We start from the raw sequence: 23129 nt of genomic DNA, 5'->3' as shown, positions 1-23129 counted from the left end.
GTCCTGGACTAAAATACTCAAATAAAGAGTAAATTTGAAGTGTTCTTATATTTTGAACAAACATGGAGGTTTATTGATGGAAGCGAGCTTCCAGCTGCAGACAGATGTGATCACTGACCCACTCTTCCTCTGCTAAAGCTGGGGAACAGCAGAGGATCAGAATGCCAGAGCGGAGCGGTCCGCGGCTAATCCGCTGCCAGCTATCCGCCCTCGGTGATGTATGCGGTGCAGCTGCAGGATGAAGGTGGGTCACAGCTGCGGCCCACAAAAACGATTATTAGATTTCAGTCTGAGGCGTCGCGTAAGCCGACCAACGAGCGACACAACAGCGACTCCCCTCCTGCTGCGACAGACAAACGCACGATTGAAGGTTTACAGGAAAAAGGAGCTTGGTTTGGATGCTCTTTTAGCGCACAGTCATTCTGATGGGTTCACTGCATTCCTGAGTCATTCTGGGATTAAACGTCACATTGCTCTTTAAATTACAGCAGCTGAAACATGTTAAGGAAATTTACAATGATTCTTTTACTAAATAATTGTGTGGATTAAACTGCGCTTTTTGTGTTAAAATGTTGGTAGAAAATAGTCAGTACACATTCAGAACAGAAGCTTCATTCAGCCGGCTCTGTTTTTAGTCGACTTCTAGGGTGGGGATGTAATGATTGGTCCAAGAAACGCAGCGGGAATTTTAGTGGAGATGTGATGTAATCATGAAAATATAAAGGATGCAGTAAGAAAGATTATTTTCACTAACAGGGATCTGTAATCAGTTTTTTTAACCTTAAATTTGGGCTGATTGACATCAATAATTTCTGCTATTTTTTTTTAATTGTTTTGATCCTCTCAATTGAATTCGATTCAATCCAAGTTTTCACATTCAGACACATTTGTTCAAAAATACATTAATAATCTATATATGTTTTGAAGATTTTCATATTAATCTAATACAGTTCGCATACTGTAAAATTTATTAGTGAAATTATAATAAACAGAGTTACATGGATTCACAAAGGAGAAGCTCCAACAAGTTCCTGGAGGGCGTTTCAGTTTGGCCACTAGGTGGCGATCACACGAAGCATTACACCTTATTTAAGAAAAAGAAGAAACTATGAGGAAAAAACTACTTTAGATCACAAACGGTTACTATGAAAAATATTTCCTGAAAAGAATTTAGAAAATTAATCCATGTGAGTTTATAAAGATGTTAATTTAGTCAGCAATGTATGTTTAGATTGACCAAGCGTTAGCATTAGCAGTCCAAAGGGAAATCCCATTATATGTTAGCACCAAGCTAGCAGACTTTAGGTTTATCCGTTAGATCGGTCGCTACTTTTATGGATCGATTATTGATCTATTGAGCTTGGATCGATTACGAACGATAGAACAATTTCATCAACCAAGCCTTACCGTAAATAAATTCAGAGGTCAAAACTCAAAAAGTTTATACATGTTTGCTTGTTTTTTAATTGCATGCCAGCAATCCATTTCCAAATCTAAACAACTGTAAAATGGACGAATCTGAAGAATTTAAAATGATGTTTAATACGTTTTCTTTAATCTCCTTCACTGTCTAAAATATAAAGAGACATGTTTTGGTTGTTTTTTTATTTATGGAGAAAGGTGTGTTGTGGCACAGCTGACTTTAAAGGCAAAATATTTAAGATTTTAAAGAATTTCTTTGTAAATTCAAAAAGAAGAAAAATATTTACAAAAAAATAAGAGCAAAAGTAAAGACTTATAGGAAGACTTTCAAAATAAAAGCATAGTGGAACCAATTTAGTTCCCAAAATAACATATAGAGATGCAGATCCACTTTTCATACAAAATGCTCCAACTTTAGGGGGTGGGTGGGGCCAATGGATGGATGGATGGATCTCATCAGTCTTATTGGACACATTTCAACAAATATGTGGTTTATTTGTCCCAAACGTTTGTCTTTTTCTTTTAGGAAGTTGTGAGTTTTTAAATGGACTCCTCCGTTCAAATCAGTGGGTGATGTCATCACATGAATTGTCCATTTATTGTTTTTGCATTCCTCAAATCTGCACCGTTTACAGAAAGTTGGGTTTTTTAAATATTACTTTTAAAGGGGAGTGTTAAAGATAAAATGAGGAAATTATATAGTTGTACATTTTTCAGTCTCCTAACTTTGGTTGCACGATATAAGGAAAACTGGCGATGTTAGTGAACAATATTGCGATGACGAAATGACTTTTGATACATAAACACAAATAATAATAAAAAACAATAATAATATACCTTTCTGGAGGTACAACAATTATAAAGAATCTAATTAGTGTGCACTTTGGCTTTTTTTAAAAACATAATGGTTTCTCCTTCTAAGTCTAAACATTTAAGGAAACAATTTATCGCGATACGCATTGATATCGTGATATCGATACATTCTAGATTTATTGCGAAGGCCTTTTGCTAACTAAAAATGTGTTAATTTAAAGAGATTAACTGGAATAAAATAAAGATGGACTAACAATCCTCTCATCTTGTCATTTACTGAGCTGTGACGGATAAAGATGAAGAACTTCATGCATAATTGAACGTGACACAGATGTGTTTCTCATTGGAGGATGCTGCGGAATGGGACCTTAAATAACCAGAACCCAAAGCTGTTATGTAAAGCCAAGAATGAAAAAAAAACACATCCTGTCCTTTTGAATTATTTACCCCTTTATGCCTCCTTACTTATGGGGGGGAATAAAAGTAGTTTGACGCATACAAACTACAGGTCAAACCAGAAGATCCAAAAACCATCTATTTTCGGGTAAATGACCAATTGAGATCAAATTGAAGCCAAATAAATATCTCGATTCCTCTTTTTCTTGAAGCGTTAGAGGCTCCTTGAACAGACACACATACAAAATGTCTGGTTATCACATGTACAGTCTGAGCCGTCTCCAAATGGTCAATGAAAGCCGCCAACTCTCTCTGAAGCTGACCAAACCCCAGAGAAGAAGGCAGGAATTATCTGTGATCTGTGCTGCCATTGTTGCAGCAGACTCCCTTCTGGTGGACTGGACGTCACATGTGACGGGGCTGAAGCCTCACATGACGGCGTGTCATCCAGGATGTGCCCCTAGGTGCTGCTGGATCTTCAGACCGTTAGCATGAACGTTGTTGCCTAAAAAGCAGATTTGTCTGGAGGTATCCCGTGGACATTCTATTGTACACAAGCACAGCTTTGTTGTTTATTCACAGCTGTTTTTGCCAAATCAATGTGTGAATCCAGAAAGTGTTGTAACATGGAAAGCATTTCCTATCTTATTTCAACAAACTGTGGCTCAGCAGTGGAGTGGGAAGAGGATTCCTGTCTTCTGGTGCAGAAAACAAGATCAATACAGCGCTATTATCATCTATTATCAAACCCAGGTTAAAGTCTTTGGAAGATACTTTCAAAAAACAGCAAAAAGGAGAAGAATCACTGATGACAGAGTCTTTGTAAGGAAATGTCTAGAAATTAAACTTTGTGCTTGAGTGACAAACCCAAGTTGTGAACGTCTATTTACTAAGATGAACATCTTTTGCTGTCTAGTTGACCTGAACAGACAAGATACAAGAAGGATGGGTAGAAGGTGTGTTTTGTCACAGATCTTCATGAAGCCATTTTTATATGACATGTTTGCTAAAAGTCACATTTTCAGGTTGTTTGAAGGGTCTTATTAGCTTTGTTTCCACTGAGCGGCATGGTGCAATACGGTCCAGTCTAGTCTGGTATTATACGCGTTTCCATTGGGGCTGGGGATCACTGGGTACCTCACGATATCAACGCTATCGCGATACTGTGATAATTGGTAAAAACTAATCTCTAATAACACAATTCTTTTGGGAAAATATTTCCCCATTTATTTTTTAGCCTGAACACAATCATAATTAACAACTTGTGTCTTATTTTGTGCAACAAATATTTGACACCTTTGTGTAAATCAGTAATACTATGTATTTGACAAGCACTGGCATCAATTAAATTGGAATTATTTGTAAAATTTGGTCACCAAAGGATGACGACAATAACGTTTTACATCCTCTTCAAACAAAAATAAAAGATCAGTACTTGGTGAGAACCCATCGAGAGTCAATCACAGGACTAAATATTGCGATATATCGCAATATTGGTATTTTGGCAAACCCCTAGTTTCCTTTATAAAATGGACCCATTAAGCTGGACCAAACTGTACCATTTTTGGATTATAGGTCCATAGAACAACAAACATTTGATTGACAGTGGAAGGGGTGTGAACTTAAAAAGCTCCCTTATGATACAGCAGTTGTTGCCATAGAAACTCAGACCGACTTGGACCAATCATGGTTGCCTGGCTCCAAGATTGTGGAAAAATGGGGTAAGAATTGGCTTCATTTCACCGGAGGTAAGGCAAAGAGTTACCATAGTACAAGTGTTATTTTCAGGATTAAACGGCTGAATCTGTGAATTACTTTCAGTTTAAGGAGGAGGTGAAAGTTTTGCCCCTCAGTTAGAGGCTTATGAGTTAAAAACAAAAATCACAAAATAAAAGTTGCATCTTGTAGCTTGAAGTAAAAAGCAGCATTTCCTCTGGTAGTCAGGTTAGTTTGACTTGAAGTTGAAGCAATTTCATTGTCAAAAACTGTAAACCACCAAAGAAACATATGTGTACCCTTCCTCTCTTCTGTGGTTTTCTCCTGAAAACAACTTTTAGGTCACTGACCGGCTGGGAAAATGAGTGAAGATTCATAGTTGGGATGAATAAGTGCCGCTGCAACCCAATCCAAGCCATTTGACACCAACAGTTCGTTTACAGAACCGGCCAGGAACAATTGGCGCTCTTACAAACACTAAAAGGTGGACGGAGCCTTTCTTAGAGTCACTTGTAAAGTGTAGCTGCTATATAAACCCGTGTTTAGTCCAGATCAGTGAGCGACACAGGCTGGTACAAACATTTGTGTTTCTGCCAGTAAAACTGTAGCTTTGCAGAAAGGCCTTCATTTAGCATTGGGACATTTTCAGCCTCCAAACTTCTACTTTTCCTGCCACGTTGCCACTCAAATATATTGTGCAACTGCTAGATCAGAAGAGATAATGTGCTAATAGTAAAATGAGGATGACGAGATACTAATCCTTTCAATTTGAATACACAGAGAAAGACGTGTGATAAAAAAAGAAAAAGTGTCCGCCGGACTGAACGGAGTGACGGTGAAAACGTTTCGTTTGTGATGTGGAGCGAGAGGCTCGCTCGAAGGAATGCCGGTGCAGCGAGGGCTTCCCTTTAACTGCTCACATGGCTTTCTGTGGTTTTTGGAAACCAAACCCAGTGATGCAAAGTGCCATCTGTGGGGGTAGAGGGACAGACAATACACGTCCCTCGGGGGAATTACATGAACACGCTGCTAATATTAACCTACATCAGATAGAACACGAGAACGCCAGTTTAGTTATTGGCTGCTGGTAAATAAACAAACCCTCAAATCTGGGATGTTTAGGTTTTTGTTAGAAACCATTAAAGTCATTTGTGTTTAAATAATTTGACAAAAAGCAAAATAAAAATCTTTATTTAGTTTTTTCTGAGTGTTGAAGTGAAATGTAAATAAAAAAATCCAAATACAACTAAACATTAATAGAAAAGTTTGATTTTCTTTTAACTTTATGGCAGGAAAGTAATTAAAAATATAAAAATATTTACCTAAAGTCCCCCTATAATGATTCCCAGTAGTGTTTTAATTATGATTATGACATTTTTAACTAAAGCCCCACAAGCTTAATGTCTTAAAAAGACTTTTTTCATGTTGATCTGAAGTCTCTGTTTCCAAAATCTCCTCTGAGGGGGCGTGGCTTTTTGATTTATTAATACATTTGTTCTCTTTCATAAGAAAAAAAGCCACAAATACATGTTAAAAACTCAAAAAATGTTATGTTGTAATGTAATGTTATGTTTGGGTAGTGAGAGGCTGTAAACTAGCAGGAAAGAATGTAAAACAAAGGGGATGATGGGAAATGGAGGCAGGCTTACACTGCGCCACGACACAAAGCTGAATTTCTAATCAACTTCTTCAGCTTTGCAGAGTATATGTCCAAGAAAATGAACACTTAAATACTTTAAGAGAAAAACAGCTAACAACATCAATAAGTGTTTGCAACATTAACTTTCAATTTATGGCCAAAAAGCAACATTTTTAAAACTTTACGGCCTAAAATAAATCAGATGCCAAGTGCTCTCTGCAAAATACTGCAAACAACAACACAACAACAACAACTGCTATGCACAAGAGGGGACAGCAGAATGAAAATACACATATCAACAGACAGGAAGTTGGTTGTAGTTCCGGCCTGCCACCCACGAACGCGAATAGCACGCAACATCTCCGTCCTCTTTGTATGACGAAAACAGGAAAGTTATTTTAAACGCTTTTGTTTTTGCACCGATCCATGAGCAAACACCCCGACTCTCCTGAGGCAAAAAGCTGGCGGCTTATGAATTCTTTTGTGGCACAGATCAATAATTAACACGCTGCCATGAATTAAAATGACATAATGCTGCAGTGTTTCCCCTTCTCCTGACGGGGTGGAAGCACACGGGAAATGACGAGTCTCCTGCAGGGTCACGTCTTCCCCTCAAGTTACAGAATTAAACATTCATGCTGTACTTTTGCATTATTCACTTTGTCAACATACCAGTAAACGAACAAAAAGCTGGAGTCCTTTAAGGCAAAGTCAAGGAACGGGGGCTGGATCCGGCCCTCCAGATCATTTTATTTTATTGTTATTAATGGCCCGATGTTATCTTCCGCTTATTTTTAATTTGTATGATTTAGACAAAATGTGTTTTTATGGAGAGTAAAATATTTAAAGCTATTTACGGTTTAAGTTGATTTATTCTGGATTAATATTCCTACCTTTTTATTATTCAAAGTTTTGAAGTTTTAAAAATGGGCATTCAGCTAGTTTTTTGGACAATTTTGGCATTTACTACGATTTTTTTTGTCCATTTCAGAGTTTAGCTAATATTTAACCTAGATGCTAGCTGTTTGGCTAATTTCGGCTATTTTCAGTTTTTTATTGTCTCTTTTGCAGTTTAGCTAATATTTTAGCTACATGCTAGCTGTTTGGCTAAATTAGACTTTTTTTTTAGAGTTTTTAAGGCTGTTTTGGAGTTAGGCTAATATTTACACGCTAGCTGTTTTTGGCTAATTTAGACTAATTTTCAGTTGCTTTTCTGTCCATTTTAGAGATTAGCTAGTATTTTAGCAACATGCTAGCTGTTTTGGCTAATAAAGGCTTTTTAAAAAGATTTTTATGCTGTTTTGGAGTAAGGTTAATATTTACACGCTAGTTGTTTTTGGTAATTTAGGCTTTTTTTCAGAGTTTTGGAGTTAGGCTAATATTTACACGCTAGCTGCTTTTGACTAATTTAGGCTTTTTTTTAGAGTCTTGGAGTTAGGCTAATATTTACACGCTAGCTGTTTTTGGCTAATTTAGACTAATTTTCAGTTGCTTTTCTGTCCATTTTAGAGATTAGCTAGTATTTTAGCGACATGCTAGCTGTTTTGGCTAATAAAGGCTTTTTAAAAAGTTTTTTATGCTGTTTTGGAGTAAGGCTAATATTTACACGCTAGTTGTTTTGGGTAATTTAGGCTTTTTTTCAGAGTTTTGGAGTTAGGCTAATATTTACACGCTAGCTGCTTTTGACTAATTTAGGCTTTTTTTTTAGAGTTTTGGAGTTAGGCTAATATTTACACGCTAGCTGTTTTTGGCTAATTTAGGATAATTTTCAGTTGTTTTTTTTGTCCATTTTGGAGATTAGCAAGTATTTTAGCGACATGCTAGCTGTTTTGGCTAATAAAGGCTTTTTAAAAAGTTTTTTATGCTGTTTTGGAGTAAGGCTAATATTTACACGCTAGCTGTTTTTGGCTAATTTAGGATCATTTTCATTTGTTTTTTTGTCTATTTCAGAGATTAGCTAATATTTTAGCGAGATGCTAGCTGTTTTGGCTAAAATAGGCATTCTAAAAAGTTTTTTATGCTGTTTTGGAGTTAGGCTAATATTTACACGCTAGTTGTTTTGGCTAATTTAGTCTTTTCTTCAGTTTTTTAGGCTATATTGAAGTTTAGCTTTTTTTAGCAACATGCTAGCTGTTTTGGCTAACCTTAATTGTTTTTTTTTCGGATAATTTGGCATTTAGCTAATATTTTAGCTGACTATCAGCTTCATAGATTCCAGCTATCATGTTCACCGTTTTCAACTATTCGCTTCTGCGATTTCTGCTATCAACGTAAGTGTCGTTAGCTATCAATTTCAGCATCTTCAGCGGCCAAATTCAGCTAACAGCATTCACACTAGCATTATCACAGGTAAAGCTATATATCTAGTTTAAAATTGTGTTAAAAAGTTACAGTTTAAAAAAATGTAGTTTTAGAGTCTTCAATGAATGTTTATCCTGTTCTGCTTGTGACCTAAGGTGTTTTGGATTTTGATTTGGAGTTCTCGATTGAGTTTGACACCCCTGCTATAAGGTTTTTAAACACTTCAAAGATCTTCATCATCTGCTGCCGTTTTCTGTGTGATGCAGAGAGTCGAGTGAGGCTGATCCTTTCCTAAAAATGTAGTTATTATGAGTGAGCTGCAGTCTGAGTGGCTGATTTTTCTCTGTTTGTTTTAACGCTGAGCTTCTTCAGCGTTATAGTCTTCCTCGTCATGTGATCCCTGCAAAAATTCCACAGCGGCTACCGAAGCCCAGTGCACATGGCGTCCCTCTCCAACAGATGTTTTTCGTTTGTGCTGCAGCAGCCTCTCGGCTCGAGGCGCGGAGCCAGGGAGGTGATTCATGATGCGAGCCATCTCCTTGTTGCAGTCAGCCGACACCGAGCGCGCTCCATGTTGAGGATAAACACAGCTCTGGCTCTGTTTTGGTCCGTGGATTCAGGAGGGATGATGGATGTGCGACTCGTTTTAATATTTGTTTGGATGTAGGAGAGCCCGTCATTATCTCGTTTACACCAGATTTAGAGGAGAAATGAATGCTTTACATGACACAGCCTGATGGCATTTAAGTCTGCAGATGAATGAGCGGGAACCCTCCAGGGAGGTGCAATCTTCCCACCTTCCTGACCTGATTGCATTCCCATCTGAGGGTTTAAAGGAGGTCTTTCTGTGCCTAACACACACACTGAGGAGTTATGTAATAGTGCATGAGCACATAGAGCTACAGGCCTGAGTGCACATCCCTCACTCCCCCAACAAAGCCATGACAGAAAGAAAGAGCTTCAAGATCTTCACGTTAAAAATGCACATCACAGCAACAGGTGTGTCTTCACCTGAGCTGCAGATGAAGGTGTTCTTGTTGCGTAATGACACATTTGCAACCCCTTACCTCCTCCAGCACGTTGACGGTGTTCCTGCAGCTCTGCAGCCGGGTGGTGAAGCTGGATGTGGTCGGGGAGTTGTAATCCTCTGTCGTTTCCGAGAGGAACTCGGACACCGAGATTTGATCCGGCATCCTTGTGCGGGTTAGTGCCCACGGAGGGTTGGTGTCGAACGATCAGAAGGACAAAACCATGTAAGGATTCAAAAAAGGGGGAGGATTTTTTTCGTTCAAAGCGGTGAATCTAACGGGATGATTCAGACGTGTCTTCTCCGGTGACTTCTCAAATGACTTCACTGTTCTCCGGGGGCCACAGGTCGGGAGGAGGGATTTCGCCGAATTTCCACGGGTTCTGTCTCCTCGGTTTTCCTTGCGAGGATTTCTAAAAGCGACACATTTAAAAATAGTGTCACCCTGCGTCTCGCTACACCGCGGAGGGAGAAGCACGGCGAAGAATAGCGGATGCCCTCATTCTGCTCTACAGATGTGCAATAAGCCTCTTGTCGTCACCGCAGCGGACCGTTAGCAGCCTGGGTTCGGGTTCTAGCATAGTCCAGGGAGGGAGTCGGGTTCGCCGGAATCAGCAGCGGGGTCCGGCCGTGTCTCTTTCGGTTCTAGTATGTTGGGGGGATTTTTTATGGAGGCTAAATGCTGCCGCGAATACATTCACTGCCACTCTCTCCTGCTCGGCCGCGCTCAAAGCCGAGCAGACGCAGAGTCAAGCTAACAGGAAGAAGCGCGACTGCTGGTGGGACTTTCAACATAAAAGCATCTCATCCCACAGTTTTTTTTCATCATTTATTTATTTTATTCCCCAAAGCCTTAATGAAATTAGGTTAATTTAGTCATTTAGAATATTATTGGTTGCCTAATAAATCACAAATACATTTTTCTAAAATAATATTGTGTTGTTATTTTGAAAACCAGAAAAAAACTCTGTAAATAGGATAAATAAAGAAATTCATTATATTAGACTAAATAAACCCATCAAAAAACATTTAAGAGATAAAAAGCTAAATTAGCAACATTTCACACTTAGTTACTCTAGAAACTGTGGAGTAAATTTTACAATTATTTCATACTGGAAGAAATAAATATTAGACATATAAGAAAACATCATAATGCTTGTGCACAAAATGCAATTTAGGATTGAATTATTACAATTTTGGGCTGCACGGTGGCGCAAGTGGTTAGCGCTCTCGCCTCACAGCGAGAAGGCCCCGGTTCGACTCCCGGCTGGGACCTTTCTGTGTGGAGTTTGCATGTTCTCCCCGTGCATGCGTGGGTTTTCACCGGGGACTCCGGCTTCCTCCCACCGTCCAAAAACATGCCTCATAGGTTAATTGGTGACTCTAAATTGCCCCTAGGTGTGAATGTGAGAGTGGATGTGTGAGTGATTGAGGCCCTGCGACAGACTGGCGACCTGTCCAGGGTGTACCCCGCCTTCGCCCGTCAGTAGCCGGGATAGGCTCCGGCACCCCGCGACCCCGAAAGGGAAGAAGTGGTCAAGAAAATGGATGGATGGATGGATTATTACAATTTTTACTTGTTTAAGTGTTACATGGAGAAACTTGTTTTTCTGTGCCTTTGTACCTTTTTATAAATAGATTTAGTATGAGAAAATGAGAGGGAATTGCAAGGTTTTTATTATTATTATAATTATTATTGTTATTGTTATTTATGAATATTATTTTTACATTTTCATATCTGTTGAGCACATTATAATGGACGTTTATGTTATATTTTTTAAAATTCCTTTTATTTTGAAATTTTTGTTTTTCGCTTCTTCGAGTTTATTGTTGCTTTACGTCTTGACGCAATCTGCTCCCACCCACCTCGCGAAGGAGAAGGAGGCAGTGTGCGCACGCGCGGTTTAGAGACTGCAGAGTGGTCAGTTAGATTCAGCCCTGAAACAGAGAGCGACGTCAAACGATTAAAAAAAAGGGTCTATTTCTGTACTTTGGTTTCTGTGCTTTTGTATGGGTTGACCAATATTCAGATGGAGTATTTTAGCATTTATTGAGCCATTCAAATATATAAAATATATAGTTTTAATAAAAATTTTATACAAAGCAAAATTTTACTTTTAACTCACTTAATTAAAAAAACTAATTTGATCCAGAAAACATGTGATAACTGATCAGATAATAAAATGTCCTATTTAAATCTCACTTTAACCCAGTTTAACATTGAATTAACATAAAAATCTCCTTCCTATTTTTTCATATCTCAGATATTCAGTTAATGACCTTTGATTAGACAGTCAAAAGTTAAAAACAAAAAGTTGTTCATCCTTAAACAACTTCTTGATTAGGTCTGGATGTAAGAGCCAAAATACAGAGTCAAAAGGAATTAGATTCAAAACATTTAGATTTAATTTACAGTTAAAATATTTAACGAATTATTACACTTTCATTTTAAAACATTTTGTGATCATAGAAAGACAAAATTTAAACAGGAGCTTTCATAATAAACAGAAGCATTCTCACTGAAAACCTGCCTAAAATGCAAGAAATTTAACAAAAGGGAATTTAATTAATGCTTTATTTGATATTGTAATCAGATTTGTAAAAACATTGCTGCTTCTGTGTTAAATTTAAAGCAAAGATAATGTTACTGGGTCTCTTTGACCTCCACTATTGTTGAATTTGTCAGTTCTTGAAACTCTTATTCAATAAACTGTCACCTCTACTGTACAACTGCATAAATGGAGAATAGAGATGTTACACAAACACAGACACAGAGAGGATGTTGCATTTGTCCCTCCCTCTACAGCTCATCATCAGGAAAGTCATCTTCCCTCTTTGCACTCCAAAAGCTTAACCATGGAGCGCCACCTTGTGGAGATAGATTACTTTGTCAGCTTTTGGCAAAAACATAAAGAAGCAAAAGACTAAACAAGTTAAAGATGTATTAAGTACCACTTGTATACACTATTGGGGAAATGTTTAGTTTTACCGGAAAAATTATAACTCTGTAGCTTCTAAAGTGGGACATAATGTTTAAATATTCCACTTAAATATTTACCTTTTGTCCCGAGAAGGTGCTCAACACATGATTTAGAGTTCCAGATTTCTACTTTTTACTGATTTTAGATTTTTTTTCATCTGCAATTCAAACCTTTTGTCAATTCTCCAAACACAATTTTACTGTGCAATTCAAAAATGTATTTTACATTTAACTCACTATTTTAGGCATTTTATTTTAAAATGCATCTTCATATTGCATGTCCAAATCACAAACAGAATTGTGATTTAAGAATCGACTATTAAGTTTTAATTATGGATGAAAAAAAACCCCACACATATTTGATGTAAATTCTTTTACTACAAATGCCAAAATGTGAAAGGTTTTCTCTTTAAAAGTGTTTTGTACTGTATTGCAAAAGTATATAAAAGCACAATTTTTTTTAAAACAAAAGGTGGCTCATAACTTAAGAACACATTTTGAATTTATAGTTAAAGTAAATGTCAAATTCCTGTAAATATATGTGAATTTATAATAAATAAACATTACAAATAGTTAAAACAGCAAATGGACATTAATTTAAGGTTGTAAATCGGCAAAAATTATGGTTGACGTTGTTATTTGTCTTAAAACGTAGAAAAAAAAAAGATTAAATGCTTTTACTTTGAAAGGGCTGAGCTTTACCTAATGTGGTACTGTACTGCAGACCTCTTGGTGACATCATGTCCTCCCCTACGCCTGTTTTTTCTTATATTTATACTTTTCGTGTTTTTTTTATACTTGTATACATATTTTAGCATTAAAATGTATCTAAGAAAATTTTGTTGGGGATTTTAGTAATTAGTCTTGAGGGGACGTTTTATTTTTAAAATACTAACCGGAAGTTCCGGTTTGGGTAAAAACCACACTGCTAGCTAGCTTCTAGCTACAAATCGGTGGCAGGTGAGAGCTTACCACACAAGTGAAGTATTACTCATTTTAAATGATTTTTCTCAAAATTTTATCAACCATAGGTCAAAGGAAAACTTGTTGTCTTTTATTTGAACTCTTTTGCTAAACTTGTCATCTCTTTTTAAGCAGCCTGCTGTCGTCAAGCGAAGGAAAAAAAGTAGCAAGACGCCGAAACTGAATGGCTGAGGGCTCCTCAGGTGATCCTGCAGCTATAAAATCATGTCCATATATCTCACAGGTTTCTTAAACATATTTTAGAGTAATTTCAACTCTAAATAAGCGTATTCAGGGTATCTAATTTGTATAAATGGTTTTGAGCTAGCTGTGCTAACCGGCTAATATTAGCTAACACAGCAAACTTTAAGTGCACCAGATTTGTAATTTATGGTGATTTTCTTTTCCAACGTCTGTGGATCAGAGGCAACGTTACGTAACAACACGTGAACTTTGCAAGAACATTACTCTCCTGACCTGTGACAGGAGCTGAAGATTATGTTACCCGTTAGCTTAATTTCAAGGACTTTTAAATGTTTGTTTACCAGGGTTTTCACACATTAGCCTGATTTTGGTTTGTGTTTTTAATTTTCCAAATCTTTATTTTAACAACTATGCTTCAATTTTTGGAATAAGAACTCATCAGAGAGATGAAATTCTTCATAATATTACATGAAAATATTAATGTTGCGTGCAAAAATAACCGTTTGACTCAACTATGAGAATCTGGCTGCTTTATTTTGCACAAAACATGTGATATTTATTCTCAACATTAACATTAATTAATTAATTTTTAATATTGTTAAAAATTTGTTTTAATATTGAAACATTGTTCTATCCAGCATTTTAGAAAACAGAAAAATGCGATGGACTTACTGTACTGTTGGTTATGTAATTTATTCTTAAAAGACACTGACTGTACACACCTAATTTTCAGACTACGTGCAGCCAGTCTAACCTTTTTTTTTTCAAAGAAAGGATTAGGGTAAATGCATCACATTGTTACGGAGTGCAGCTGTGTCTGCAGCTGACCACTCCCCCACGGGAGAGGTCAATTTGAGGGGAACAAATTTCCCACTCCATGATGTGTGACAGATAATGGAACTTGGACATTAAGTTTTATTTTTAAATAACCAATAGTAACATTTTACCTTGGACATACTTAAAATATGTGCAGGTAGTGCAGTAAAGTGCATCTTGTATGCACGTATTATGTGTCGCCAACTTGAACTTCCAACAGTTTTTGTGCTTTTCTGTGCAAATAACATCCGCTTACTTAAATACCTAATTAGCCTAAAAAACTGAAACAAAAGTCAAAGTTAGCCAAAACAGCTAGCATGTAGCTGAAATATTAGCTAAACTCCAAATTAGCTTTAAAAAATGGAAAAATAATAAATTAGACAAAAGAGCTAGCATGTAGCTGAACTATCAGCTAAACTCCAAAATTGCCTACAAGCAAAAAAAGCCCAAATTAGCCTTCAGAAATAACATATAGCTAAAATATTAGCTAAAGTCCAAATTACCCTTGAAAAATGGAAAAATAATAAATTTGCCAAAATAGCTAGCATGTAGCTGAAATATCAGCTAAACTCCAAATTAGCTTTAAAAAATGAAAAAATAATAAATTAGACAAAAGAGCTAGCATGTAGCTGAACTATCAGCTAAACTCCAAAATTGCCTACAAGCAAAAAAAGCCCAAATTAGCCTTCAGAAATAACATATAGCTAAAATATTAGCTAAAGTCGAAATTACCCTTAAAAAATGAAAAAATAATAAATTTGCCAAAATAGCTAGCAGGTAGCTGAAGCATTAGCTAAACTCAAAAATTGCCTAAAAAACAAACAAAAAAAAGCCTACATTGGCCAAAATTGCTAGCATGTAGCTGAAATATTAGCTAAACTCTAAATTAGCAAAAAAAAAAATGGAACAAATCCTTAATTAGCCAAAACAGCTAGCATGTAGTTGAAACATTAGCAAAACTCCAAAATACCCTAAAAAAACAAACAAAAAAAGCACAAAATAGCTAGCATGTAGCTGAAATATTAGCTAAACTCCAAATTAGCCTAAAAAAAACCTAATAAATGCCAAAATAGTCTATAAAGCTAGCAGAATGCCATTATAACTTTCAAATTTACTACACTCGGACTCCATATAATATAAAGTAACGACTAATCAACTATTAAATTAGTTGTCAACTATTTTAATAATTGATTAGTCGACTAATTGTGGCAGCCCTAATTATGGTATATTTTAGGCTTTTCTCTGGAGTATGTTTTTGTTATGGGTTCAAATGGTAATTTTTTCTGTTTACAGACCCACCAAATTTCAGTCAAGATGGGACGTCACTTCAGAAAACGCACCAGCAAAGATCTAGAAGAGGCCGCCCTCGACACAATGGCAGAAATCTGAGCTGTAATTATGAAGAAGCACCCCAACAATACGGACACTTCAATGAAGGGTTTGAATATAATTCCAACTACGTAGAAGCCCACCATCCTCCATTCCAGGGGGAGGATACAGCTCGAAGGAGAGGCAGAGGAAGAGGAAGGAGAGAAGGAGACAGAGGTTTGAAGGGAAATCCAGATGGTTCGTCATGGCGGCAAAGATCTGGTCATGAGTTTGGACAGCACGGTTCAAGCAGCAGGTATTCAGGTGGCTACCAGTCAGGTGTGCATCCTGTGGATGGACTTGATGGATCCAACTGGAGGAATGGTAACAGGAATCTGGAGAAAGGCAACGAGCAGTTTAAAAAGAATAGAGGTGTCGATCAGAGGGAGAGAAACCTTCACTTTAAAGCAGCAGATCAGAGGCACAGCACCAAAGGAGAAACCACTGAAAGAACTCAGCAGAACAAGTCGGGCCCCAAGCTTCACCATCATGAGAATCAGAAGAAAGAGGTGGAGGTTAAGCGACGCCAAGGACCCATCAAACCACCCAAACCCCCAAGTCAAGAAGCAGGCGGTGAGAGGGGGGCCAGCGCCCAGGTCGAACCCGATCAGAGCCGACCCGCTCAAGATTCAAGCGGTCCACCTCTTCAGGCCAAAGGCGGTAAAAGATTTAATCAGCGGAACCACAAGCCGGGCCGCCAGAGCTGGGATCAGATGCCGAAGAGCAAAGAGACTCAGACTGGTGAGAAAACGGTAAAACTAGAGGAGATGTTTCAGTTTCTGGAAAGCTGTTTCAAGCTGGATTTTGAAGGATCAAGCTTGTTTTAAGGAAAAATTTGAGTAAATTTTGATGATTTTTCTTTTTCCTACTATCCAAGTTGGTATTGTCTAAATTCATTGGTATCTTTTTGGATTTCTTTATCATTTTAAATTAAATTACTGATAGAAAAAAGCGTAGGTTAGCCAAAACAGCTAGCATGTAGCTGAAAAAAATAACTAAAGTCCAAAATATCCTAAAAATGAAGAAATTGCCTAAATTGGCCAAAACAGCTAGCTTGTAGCTGAAATATTAGCTAAATTCCAAAATAGCCCAAAAAATCTTAGTAAATGCCAAAACAGTCCAAAAAGCTATCAGAATGCCAATTTTAAAAACTGTCACTTTTTAACATAATTATGAATAATAAAAAGGCAGGAATATTCATCCAGAATAAATCAACTTAAAGGCCCTGCGACAGACTGGCGACCTGTCCAGGGTGTACCCCGCCATCAAATTGATTTTGGAAATTATTGGCAATACCCAGCCCTAAAAAAAATCCTGTTTTCTGTATCTATTTTATTATGTTATGAACTGTAACAAATCTAAAATGTTTTCAGTTTTTTAATGATCACTCAACAAATCCTCTGATTTTATTTTTTTGTGATTATTTAGTCTTAATTTTGATCAAACTTTTGATTTGCTCTGGAGAAGGTTTTGAAACATCTGCTGGTCTGACCGCTGGAGCCCCTGAACCCGCTGCTCCGGTTCCTCCACAGGCTGCCTGATTGAACAGCTGACGGAGGAGAAGTACGAGTGCATGGTGTGCTGTGACGTCATCCGGGTCATGGCCCCGGTGTGGAGCTGCCAGAGCTGCTTCCACGTCTTCCACCTGAACTGCATCAAGAAATGGGCTCGATCCCCGGCCTCACAGGCGGACGGTACGGCCGTGTCCCATGTGTCAGAAAATGAATCCCCTTTCTTTGTTTTAGTGCAAAATATTTGATTTCATGCATAAAAATGCTTGTTGGATCTTTCAGACTCGACTGACGGCTGGCGCTGTCCGGCCTGTCAGAACGTGGCGCTGAAAAGCCCCGCGTCCTACACCTGCTTCTGTGGTGAGTGTTAGTTTATGCAAATGAAAAGCGTTCTGGCCGCTCGTGTTTCAAATGCGCTGGTTTCTGAGCCAGCGAGGGAAAAGTCAATCATGACTCTGTGGTGATTTGTTGGGTTTTTTTGGCAGGTAAAGTGACAAACCCGGAGTGGCGTCGGAGTGAGATTCCCCACAGCTGTGGGGACATGTGTGGGAAGCGGAGAGGCGGCGGTGGCGACTGCAACCATCCCTGCAACATGTGAGCTGTGAAAGCCAGAAAAAACAGAGATAAGACTGATGTAGTGATTCTTTATTCTGATTTAAAGTCCCACTCTGATCATCTCTGATCATTATGATTAATCGTTTTTTGCTAAAATTAAAAAAAAGTGTCATTTTCTAGGATATAAAAGACAGGAGTTCATTAGAAATTCATCTCTGAGTTGTGGGCGGGACTGTTGGCACAGAGTAACCCCATCCCCCTCTTTTCCCATCATCCATAGCACTGAGCTTGTGGCCCATCTGCATATTTTTTTAAGTCTTAAACACTTTCTTTTCCAAACTGTTTTTTTTCCGTCTGCTCCTGATTCACAACTATTTGAATAAAGAATAGTCAGGAATGCAATTTTAAGCTTAATTTTGTCCTCCATCATCACAAAAATATGTTAAAAACACAATTTTCATCAGAGTGGGTTTTTAAAAGAAGGTTATATCAAGTCAAATATTTATGGTGTATTCAGACCATCAGTTCATTTACGGAACAAATTTTCAGTCTGAAAACACCCTAAAGCCTCGTTTCCACTGAGCAGTCTGGTATTATAAGCCGTGGTACGGTACGGTCCAGTTAATTCTGGCGAGCGTTTCCACTCAGCTTCACTTTCTCCTGGCGGTTTGTTTTCCGTGCACATGCGTGGTGTAGACTGTGACAAAGAATTATTTTAATAGTTGACTAATCATCGATTAGTTTTTCAGATTCGTCGACTAATCGGGTCTAAGTGGATGTAAAGCATCATCAGCTTTAAACTAACTAAATAATAGATGTATAGCACTACCTGCAAAAATGCTAGCGTGAATGCTGTAAGCTTAATTAGGCCGCTGAAAATGCTAGTGCTAATAGCTGAAGACGCTGAAATTTATGGCTAAAAACACCGAAGCTGACAGCCAGCTAAGATATTACGGTAGCTAAACTCCAAATTAGCCTCAAAAACCTTAATAAATGCCAAAATAGTCCATAAAGCTAGCACAATTCCATTATAACTTTCAACTTTACTACATTCTGACTCCATATAATTTAAAGTAAACGGGTAGCTATAGCGGCTCCGCCCCAACTGTTCCACTTTTCAATGGAAAGATGCCCCCAAGGAGTACGGGTCGGTTCTGTTTAATGGGTCCATTTTACCACGGAAACACTCAAAAGATTGTACCGGACTGCTCAGTGGAAATGAGGCGGTCTGAATACACCCAAGTGGACTCTGATCCAGGACCAGGAATCGCTCTCTGACTCATCTTTCGAGGTGGTTCATTTCCATACGTACTAAAGTTCTGGTTCACTCTGAGTTTCTTCGTTTTGAATACGCTCCGTGCTTGGAGCGGAACAACTGGACCAAAGCTGGTCTTTATGGAACGTAGACAGATTAATGTTGAGCCGCGTAGAAATGTAAGGGAACGATTGTTGTTTTATCAGATAGAACTTTTAGTTTTTCTGGTTACTATCTGGTGCACACCAGTTAGTAAGCAGAAAAAATATATATTTTTACTTCAATTTTTGGGGAAAAAAACGTTTTTTTACTTCAACTTTTTTTTCCTTCAATGTCCCTTTAGAGCCTCCGTACCTTGGGGAGTAATACCCGCAATCAATACTTAACATGTTTTCTAAATGTGCCTCACCATTTGGTTGAGCAGGTAGTTATAGGGTAAAAAATAAATACAATTAGTGAAATAGCCAAAACAATTAAATGGCACATTTATTCCTTTTTTAACATCACCCGCGTTTCTCTCCAGATTGTGTCACCCTGGACCTTGTCCTCAGTGTCCCGCCTTTGTGACCAAATCCTGCATCTGTGGAAAAACGAGGTACTTCCATCATTTTTCTGCATCCATCCTTCAGTTTGAGGTTCTAAACTCCTCGTTGTCGTTGATTCTCCTGAAGTCAGCCGATGCGCTGCGGTCAGGCCGCCGTTCTCCGCTGTGACCGGGTTTGTGCTGCCGTACTTAACTGTGGCGAGCACTCGTGCACGCAGCGGTGCCACGCTGGACCTTGTGAGCCCTGCCAGCTGCAGATCCAGCAGGGCGAGTCTTCACTGTTACAGCTGTTGCTGAAGGTTTGTAATGTTAAAAAAATAACGTTTATTTCCTGTTCGGATGCAGTCTGCCACTGCGGCGTGACCACGCGGGAAGTCCCGTGCGGCACAGATACTGACAGTTCGGGACATTTCTCCTGTCAGAACCCGTGTGGGAAGTGAGTGTCTCCGCCAGCGATCCGGATTATCTAGATGCCCTCGTGGATCTCACTGACGCTGGTCTCTGTTTAGGAAGCTGGCGTGTGAAACTCACGAGTGCCAGCAGGTCTGCCATGGCGGGGCGTGCCAGCCCTGCCCACGCTCACCCAGCCTGGTGAAGACGTGTCCCTGCGGGCAGACCGCGCTCAGCAAGCTGCTGGAGCTGGGATACGCCGAGAGGAAAACCTGCTCCGATCCCATCCCGTCCTGCGGGAAGACCTGCTACAAACCTCTGGCCTGCGGCTCCAGCGGTACGAAAGAGGACAAAACTTCACGTCATTGTGGTTTTTCTGACTCTGAAACCTTTTTACCTGCTAAGACATCAAAGCAAAATGTCTAAAGGTTTTAAGAAAAAAATCTCAAACTATAATTTAAATTATAATCAATAAAAGTCACTAAATGTTTGTATTTTTTGTCTTTTTTTCCTTTCAGAGACGATTCATTTGTGTCAGAATTTGTGTCATGAGGGCAGCTGTGGGCCCTGCGCCCTCACCTCCACGGTCAGGTGTCGCTGCGGCTTCAAAACGAAGGTGATCTAAAGAACTTTCCTGCTATTGCTGCTATTTGTTTCTTTCTTTGTCACACTAAATATCTGCATCACAAACACTTTCCAGGAAGTTCCGTGTGCTCTAATCCAATCGGAAGGTAAGATTCCAAACCATTCGTCCTCTGTCATCAACAGATTCCTGGCTTTACTGAGTTTTATGTTTTTTTGCCATCTTTCTCAGAGGAGCTCCTCTTCACGTGCGACAAACGCTGCAACAAGAAACGCTCGTGCGGCCGGCACAAGTGTGGCGAGCTTTGTTGTGTGGTGAGAATTTCTCTTAGTAGACAAATTTTTCAAGGTATTTTCAATCATTTTCATTGGGTTTTTAATTATGATTATGCAGTTTTTAGCCAAAAATCTAGATCATAGTTTCTGCAGAGCGACAGGGGGTCATTAAAAATAAATTTGCCTCTAAGTTGTGGGCGGGACCACTGGTGTAGAGAAACTCCGCCCCCTTCCCGTCGCCCAGTGTATTATTTTCTACCTCACCAAAAAGCATTTTTTTCATCTGTTTCTGATTCACAATGATTTGGAAAAACTCAGAAAGGCAATTTTAAGCTTAACTTTCTAAATTTTTATGTCCTCTTTATCATCTAAAAATGTTTTTAACAAGAACATGTTAAAAACATAATTTTCATCCGAATGAATGAAAAATTTCCTCTGGTCCTTGATCCAATTTTCCATTAGATACCGTTCTGTTTTTGACATTTATTCCTGAGGGTCATTCATGATTGTGTTAATCTTTGCTTGTAACAGATGAGCTAACGTCTCTGTTCTTTCCTGCAGAACGTGGAGCACAAATGTCTCCTGATCTGTGGCTACAAGCTCAACTGTGGCCTCCACCGCTGCCAGGAGCCCTGTCACCGTGGAAACTGTGAACCCTGCTGGCAGTCCAGTCAGTTCTCCAAAAGAAAAAAAAAAAAATCAATTTAAGGTCAAAAAAAAGGTTCACTTTTTTTTTTTTTTTTGCAGGTTTTGACGAGCTGACGTGTCACTGCGGGCTCACTGTGCTGTACCCCCCCATCCCCTGTGGGACGAAGCCGCCAGAATGCAAGAACACGTGTACCAGAAGACACGAATGTGAACATCCAGGTAAGACGAGGCATCTTAAGGGGGTCTGAATCCAATTAAATATTTATTTATGACAATATCCTTGTAAAACAAATTATATTAATATAATATTCAGAGAATCACATTTTCAAACTGAACTTTTGTTTTCAAACATTAAAATAAGCCTAAAAAAATGTAATGCCTTAAAGGAGTTAATGAGAACCTCGATATATGCAATCTTTTCTCAAAAAGTAATATTTGTGATATTACTTATTCACAATCTTTATAAAATCCCCACAGTCTTAAAAAATCAAAAAAATCTTGAATTTTGATATCTGAGCCTAAAAAATTGTGCCGTTTGAAACTTCTCCAATTCACATTTCTTGTCAAAAAATTATATATTTTTTAACCAATATTATTTTGATCTAATAGTGTAAATAGCAGCAGAACAAATTATTGGAGTTAGAAACACTTTGAGGAGGAAAAAGACTGGAGAACATTTCCAGGATTTGTTCTAGAATGATCCAGAACAACAGTGATGTTTAGGGTTTGTTTACTACTGAAGTTAACCAGGAAGTTGACTGAAAAATATTTGTGTGGCATTGTTTATTTTGTTTTTGTTTATTATGTTTTGTTAATTCTGATCTCTTGTCCTTAATAAAGATAATCGTGATTAAATATTATTTTTAGTTTCATAAATCCAGTAAAGAGGCATTCATAAAGCATCCATTCCAACCTAGAATATTAAATAGTTAACAATCACATTTTGATCATTTCCTGATTTAGTTGATATTCAATATTTTTTACATTTATTGATGCTTCTTTTCCTGTGATTTAGTGTTTCACAATTGCCACACTGAGGACAAATGCCCCCCGTGCACATACCTGACTCAGAAATGGTGCATGGGAAAACACGAGGTAAAAGGTCGATTCTGCATGACGAGTCGCCGCCATCGACTGTTAGAAGCTGAAACCGTTTCCTTCGACCCAACAGCAACGCAGCAACATCCCGTGTCACCTGCAAGACATTTCCTGCGGCCTGACGTGCAACAAGCCGCTGGCGTGTGAAATGCATCGCTGCAAGCGGCTCTGCCACCGCGGAGAGTGCCTGCCAGACGGCGGCTGCCAGCAGCCCTGTGCGCTCCCGCGTCCGGACTGCGGCCATCCATGCTCCGCCCCCTGCCATACAGGCAGCAGCTGCCCACGCACCACCTGCACCGCCAAGGTACAACACGCCCCCGCCCGAGAACAGCTGCAGAGTTTGGACAGCTGGACACAATCGAGACCTGCCTAAAAATTGAACTCTCTGGAGTTCAAACTCGGACACATCTGCTGAAACACCATCACTGCATTTCTGTGTTTGATGTCGGAGCTGTGGCAACTCGCCAAAGCTCCAGCAGAGGCTAGCGATACAAACGGCTCACCTGACCCAAATCTCGTGGGTTGCAACCCACGAGATTTGATTCACGACCCACGAGATTTGATTCACGACCCACGAGATTTGAGTCACGACCCACGAGATTTGAGTCACGACCCACGAGATTTG

The 23129-nt window shown here is 38.8% G+C and overlaps 2 protein-coding genes and 1 long non-coding RNA gene across 12 annotated transcripts in view; 1 reads left to right on the top strand and 2 right to left on the bottom strand.

Annotated features, from left to right (window-relative positions):
- Window positions 1–10072, bottom strand: part of asap1b (ArfGAP with SH3 domain, ankyrin repeat and PH domain 1b) — a 77561-nt gene extending 67489 nt beyond the window's left edge. For all 5 annotated transcript variants that reach the window (XM_024280073.2, XM_024280071.2, XM_024280074.2 and 2 more), the window contains exon 1: window positions 9355–10072. In XM_024280073.2, the coding sequence (XP_024135841.1) occupies window positions 9355–9480 (126 nt within the window). In that variant the 5' untranslated portion in view covers window positions 9481–10072. The remainder of the gene's footprint in view (window positions 1–9354) is intronic.
- A 3118-nt stretch (window positions 10073–13190) lies between these two features.
- The window catches only part of nfx1 (nuclear transcription factor, X-box binding 1), a 13009-nt gene continuing 3070 nt past the window's right edge, over window positions 13191–23129 (top strand). Inside the window, exons 1-17 of one of the 6 annotated variants that reach the window (XM_024280076.2) lie at window positions 13191–13254; window positions 13393–13460; window positions 15571–16386; window positions 17178–17339; window positions 17439–17516; window positions 17642–17750; window positions 19490–19561; window positions 19638–19777; window positions 19856–19946; window positions 20020–20237; window positions 20419–20516; window positions 20601–20631; window positions 20715–20797; window positions 21320–21428; window positions 21506–21625; window positions 22422–22501; window positions 22578–22808. In XM_024280076.2, coding sequence (XP_024135844.1) covers window positions 13442–13460; window positions 15571–16386; window positions 17178–17339; window positions 17439–17516; window positions 17642–17750; window positions 19490–19561; window positions 19638–19777; window positions 19856–19946; window positions 20020–20237; window positions 20419–20516; window positions 20601–20631; window positions 20715–20797; window positions 21320–21428; window positions 21506–21625; window positions 22422–22501; window positions 22578–22808 — 2457 coding nt within the window. In that variant the 5' untranslated portion in view covers window positions 13191–13254; window positions 13393–13441. Of the gene's footprint in view, window positions 13279–13389; window positions 13461–15570; window positions 16387–17177; window positions 17340–17438; window positions 17517–17641; window positions 17751–19489; window positions 19562–19637; window positions 19778–19855; window positions 19947–20019; window positions 20238–20418; window positions 20517–20600; window positions 20632–20714; window positions 20798–21319; window positions 21429–21505; window positions 21626–22421; window positions 22502–22577; window positions 22809–23129 lie in introns of all 6 variants that reach the window. The other 5 variants (XM_024280077.2, XM_024280080.2, XM_024280078.2 and 2 more) reach the window with 5 other exon arrangements.
- LOC112151271 overlaps window positions 19432–23129 on the bottom strand; it is a 43482-nt gene continuing 39784 nt past the window's right edge. Inside the window, exon 4 of the long non-coding RNA XR_002920096.2 lies at window positions 19432–19546. This is a non-coding gene — a long non-coding RNA (uncharacterized LOC112151271). The remainder of the gene's footprint in view (window positions 19547–23129) is intronic.

Source organism: Oryzias melastigma, linkage group LG20, assembly GCF_002922805.2.
Source record: "Oryzias melastigma strain HK-1 linkage group LG20, ASM292280v2, whole genome shotgun sequence".
Taxonomy (NCBI): domain Eukaryota; kingdom Metazoa; phylum Chordata; class Actinopteri; order Beloniformes; family Adrianichthyidae; genus Oryzias; species Oryzias melastigma.
This window is presented reverse-complemented; position numbering and strand designations above follow the sequence as displayed.